Source organism: Otolemur garnettii, unplaced genomic scaffold (assembly GCF_000181295.1).
Source record: "Otolemur garnettii isolate 467f Iridium unplaced genomic scaffold, OtoGar3 scaffold00039, whole genome shotgun sequence".
NCBI lineage: Eukaryota > Metazoa > Chordata > Mammalia > Primates > Galagidae > Otolemur > Otolemur garnettii.
In genome coordinates, this window is record NW_003852434.1 from 7,031,745 (window position 1) to 7,036,209 (window position 4,465).

Genomic DNA, 4,465 nt, shown 5'->3' on the forward strand with positions numbered 1-4,465 from the left:
TCTGGGGTGAGAGCCTGTGGAACTCCTACTTCCTGGCGTCCATCCTTCGCTATACCATCTCCCTCAACGTCACCTGGCTGGTCAACAGCGCCGCCCACATGTATGGAAACCGGCCCTATGACAAGCACATCAGCCCCCGGCAGAACCCGCTCGTCACTCTGGGCGCCATTGGTGAGCAGGGGGTTGACAGCCCGTGGGGAGGACAGAAGGCTGGATTTTCTCAGCTTCTTGAAGGTTTTGTGGAATCAGTAAAGAGAATGGGGGTGGGTGGAGTGGACTTCAGCTTTGGCCTTACAATACTGGTTTTTGGACAAGTCATGTGATCTCTCTGACTTACTGTTTTCTTATCTGTGAAATGGGAATTGAAATGAATACTTCATAGGACTAAGCTGCTTAGGACAGAGACCCACATGCACTGACTGATCAGTAATTGGCAGATATTTATTATTACCAGGGAAATTTTCTCTCCAAGCTCTGACCTTTCCAGCCTCAGCTGTCTAACTTGGCAGACTTTCAGGGAGAAAAGGCCTTTAAACAGAGAGATGGGAAGAAGTGAGGCTTGGCATCTCTTGGGACCAATAAATAGTTAAGAGTGGGACCTCTAAAGTCCAATGAGTTTGGTTGAATCCTGCTTCCTCCCCTTGCTCTTGGGGCGAGTTATCTGGCTCCCTGATGTTTTGTGTCCTGTCCTTATCTGTAAAGTGGGGATAACAGTAGCACTCCTGGGGTCGCTGCAGGGTTAGGTGAGGTAATACACGGTATTTGTAGCAGTGCTTACCATGAATCCTTCTGTGATGTATTTTTATTGCTGGCCATATGGTTTTCAGCAAGTTATGCATCACTTCTATGTTCTCATTTTAAAACGAAAATAGTCTAGGCCAGGCAGGGTGGCTCATGCCTGTAATCTTAGCCCTATGAGAGGCTGAGACAGGAGGATCACTTGAGCTCAGAAGTTGGAGACCAGCTTGAGCAAAAAGTGAGACCCTGTCTCTACTAAAAATAGAAAAATCAGCCAAGCATTGTGGCAAGTGCCTGTAGTCGCAGTTACTCAGGAGGTTAAGGCGGGAGGATGACTTGAGCCCAGGAATTTGAGGTTGCTGTGAGCTAGGTTGATGCCACTGCACTCTAGCCTGGATTGTAGAGTGAGGCTATGTTTAAATAAATAAATAAAGTAGGGACAATCACAGCAGTTCAGAGGCATTAGAACTATGGGAGTTAATATCTGCTCAAGCACTTGGCACTGTACCTGACATATAAGTGATTAATGAATATTAGCTGTACCTTTATAGAAGCAACTCGGGTTTTCTGGTAAGCTGAACCTTGAGAACAGAGATCAAACCCAGGAAGGAAAGTTCTCCTTGTTAAGTGGAAACAGTCTCTGCATCACACAGCAATGAGACTCTGTTGCCACTTCCTTAGGGTCATCCATTTATAAGTCCTCAGAGATCTTTAAAAAGTTCTTGTCAACTTGCATTGACAGCAGCAACATGAGGTGGCATGGACACCAAATTTGGCTGTATAAGCAGGGAGAAAGTGCCATGGAAAAGAGGAAGAGCCGTTTGCTGTCCCCCTCCCCCACCCCCCGCGGCTTTCTTCTCCTCTCACCCTTCATCTTCTGAAAAAAGAGCCAAATCCAGAGTAGGCAAGGAGGGGCAAGATGGACCACAACCATCTTACATAGGGATGGATGGAGCAGGGAACTCAAGGAAGGTGGCCGTGACCCAGGCCCTGAAGAGCTGGGTGTCAGTTTTAAGTCTGTCCACGTCAACGCTGGACTCCTGGTTTGCTTCAGAAAGGCCCTTGGAAGGCTTTTGCTACCCTCATTGTGCTGTAGAGTGGAGAACACATATGTAATGCCTGTTTCAGAAAACAGGGGGAAGAAACTTCTCTCTCTACCCTTTAATCCAGGAAAATCACTAAAATGTTAGGGCTGCGGGTAGGGTAAAAAGAAAACTGCAAATCACAGATGTATCCATCTTGTTATAATACTCATTGTAGAGCAAAATCCTTCAAAATATGGTCAATAGGAGAACTATGTGATGACCAGGAGCCACTTAGGAAGTTAGAAAAGAGTCTGTACATTCCTCAGTTAAAAATAATTGCTATGTGAATTGCTACTCCAACCTAGATTTATACCCAAGTGAAATGAAAACATATGTGTACACAGAAGCAAGGATATGAATGTTACCAGCAGCATTACTCATGATAGCTAGGATGTGACGACAACCTGAATGTCCATCAATCGATGGGTGAATAAAGACAATGGGGTATATCCATGTAAAGAATACTATTCGGCAATAAAAAGTGATTTCATTTCTATGAACTGCCCAAACTATCAAATCCATAGAGACAGAAAACAGAGCTGGGAGGAAGTGGGAGGCAGTTGGGGGTGACAGCTAAGGAGCATAAGGCTTTGGGAAGATTCAAGAAAGTATAAAATTCATTATGGTGATGGATGCACGACTCTGTGAATATACCTAAAAAGCCATCAAATTGGGTATTTTAAATGGGTGAATTATATGGTAAGTAAATTATATCTCAACAAAACTATTGAAAAATCAAATGAACAAATTATTAGAGAAATTCAAATCAAAATCAACGAGATATCACCTTGCACCTGTTAGAATGACTGTTATCAAAAACACAAAAGATGGTAAGTATTGGAGAGGATGTGGAAAGAAGGGGACCCGTACACAACTGTTGCCAAGAATTAAATTGGTGGTGACCGAGTTTTCCCCCAAAACTATAACTAGCACTGCCACATCATCCAGCAATCCCACGACTGGGTATATATCCAGAGGAGGTGAAATCATTATGTAGAAGAGGCTGCATTGACTGCAGCACTATTCACAATAGCCAAGATAGGGACTCAGGCTACGTGCCCATCAGTGGATGAATAAGGAAAATGTGGCCTATACACAATGCCAGTCGGCCTTTAAAAAGAAGAAAGTCGTGTCCTTTGTGAACAACATGGGTGAACCCGGCTAAGCGTAATAAGCCAGACAGAGGAGAAATACTGTGTGATCTCATTTCTATGTGGAAGGTACAGAAGTTGAGCTCACAGAACGGTTACCAGGGGTTGGGGGGATATTAGGAGATGTTGGTCAAAGAATCCCAATTTATAGTTAGGAGGAGTAAGTTCGAGAGATCTATCGTACCACCTGGTGACCATAGCTAGTAACAATGGATCGTATTCTTGAAAATAGCTTAAAGAGTAGATTTTGAATGTTTTTACCACAAAAAAAAAGAGGTACATATGTCAGTGAGCTCCGTTTAGTCATTCTACAATGTATACATATTTCAAAACAACATACTGTACATGATAAGGATATTCAAATTTTATTTGTCAAGTTTAGAAATAAATAAAAGAACTTTTAAAAGTCAAATCAGGGAAGCCTTGAGACCTTTCATGAATAGTACCCCCCCAATAAAAAAAGGAAGGTCGTAAAAGCTGCCTGCTGGAAGGAGCAGGATAATATATAGGTAGATTTGGGACATTTCAAGATCCAGGTTCTTAATTTACTTACCTGCCTGAACATTCTCATTTGTCTTTTTGAGCCCTCCCCAAAAGTCTATCTTAGTCACGGCAGCCCGCAGAGACTATTTTCCTTTTATGAACATACATTAAAATAGTGATCTCTTAGCAGCCAGGTAGCATTTAGGTTAAGAAGTACAGCGATCGGCAGTCCCGCTCCTAGGTACGTTCCTAAATCGTCACGTGGAGGAGACATGTGCTGCTGTCACAGTATCGTATCTATAATTCATACAGGAAGATCAACTCTGTGACTTCATGTGGGTAACTTTATTGTTATCTTCTGTTATTTAGTTTGTCTAGACAACTGAGGACATACTTCCTGTGTGATGTATGTATGTACGATGTCTTACACATGGTAGACCCTGAGAAACACAGGTGATAAGATAAAATCTGTGCTGAGAGGTGGTGACCGAGTCACGTCAATGCTCACCTTGTCTTCCAGGTGAAGGCTTCCACAATTACCACCATACCTTTCCCTTTGACTACTCTGCAAGTGAATTTGGCTTAAATTTCAACCCAACCACCTGGTTCATTGACTTCATGTGCTGGCTGGGACTGGCCACTGACCGCAAACGGGCCACCAAGCCGATGATCGAGGCCCGGAAAGCCAGGACTGGGGATGGCAGCGCTTGACAGTGGAGCAGCCTTCCAACCTGTCTGCCACCGGCACCTCGGTTCACGCCTTTTGTTACCGTGGTTCTCTTGTTTGTTGGATCCTGGGAGGGGGTCATGGGGAGGGGGGGAGAGAATGGAATCTGTGTGGTTTGGGAATTTTTTGTTTGTCTCAAAATAAGGTCAAAATACAACTATCAATGAAAAAAATTTTAAGTCAATATTACTATGATTTAACCTTAGAGTGTGGATATGTGATTTAATCACTGTAGCTACCATATGTCAAACACACTTTACCATGATGTTAACCCTGACGGG

General features: G+C 43.4%; 1 protein-coding gene across 1 annotated transcript in view; it reads left to right on the forward strand.

Annotated features, from left to right (window-relative positions):
* The window catches only part of SCD5 (stearoyl-CoA desaturase 5), a 148,525-nt gene extending 144,357 nt beyond the window's left edge, over positions 1–4,168 (forward strand). Inside the window, exons 7-8 of the mRNA XM_012805351.1 lie at positions 1–171; positions 3,978–4,168. Of these exons, the coding sequence (XP_012660805.1) occupies positions 1–171; positions 3,978–4,168 (362 nt within the window). The remainder of the gene's footprint in view (positions 172–3,977) is intronic.
* Positions 4,169–4,465: the final 297 nt, after the last annotated feature.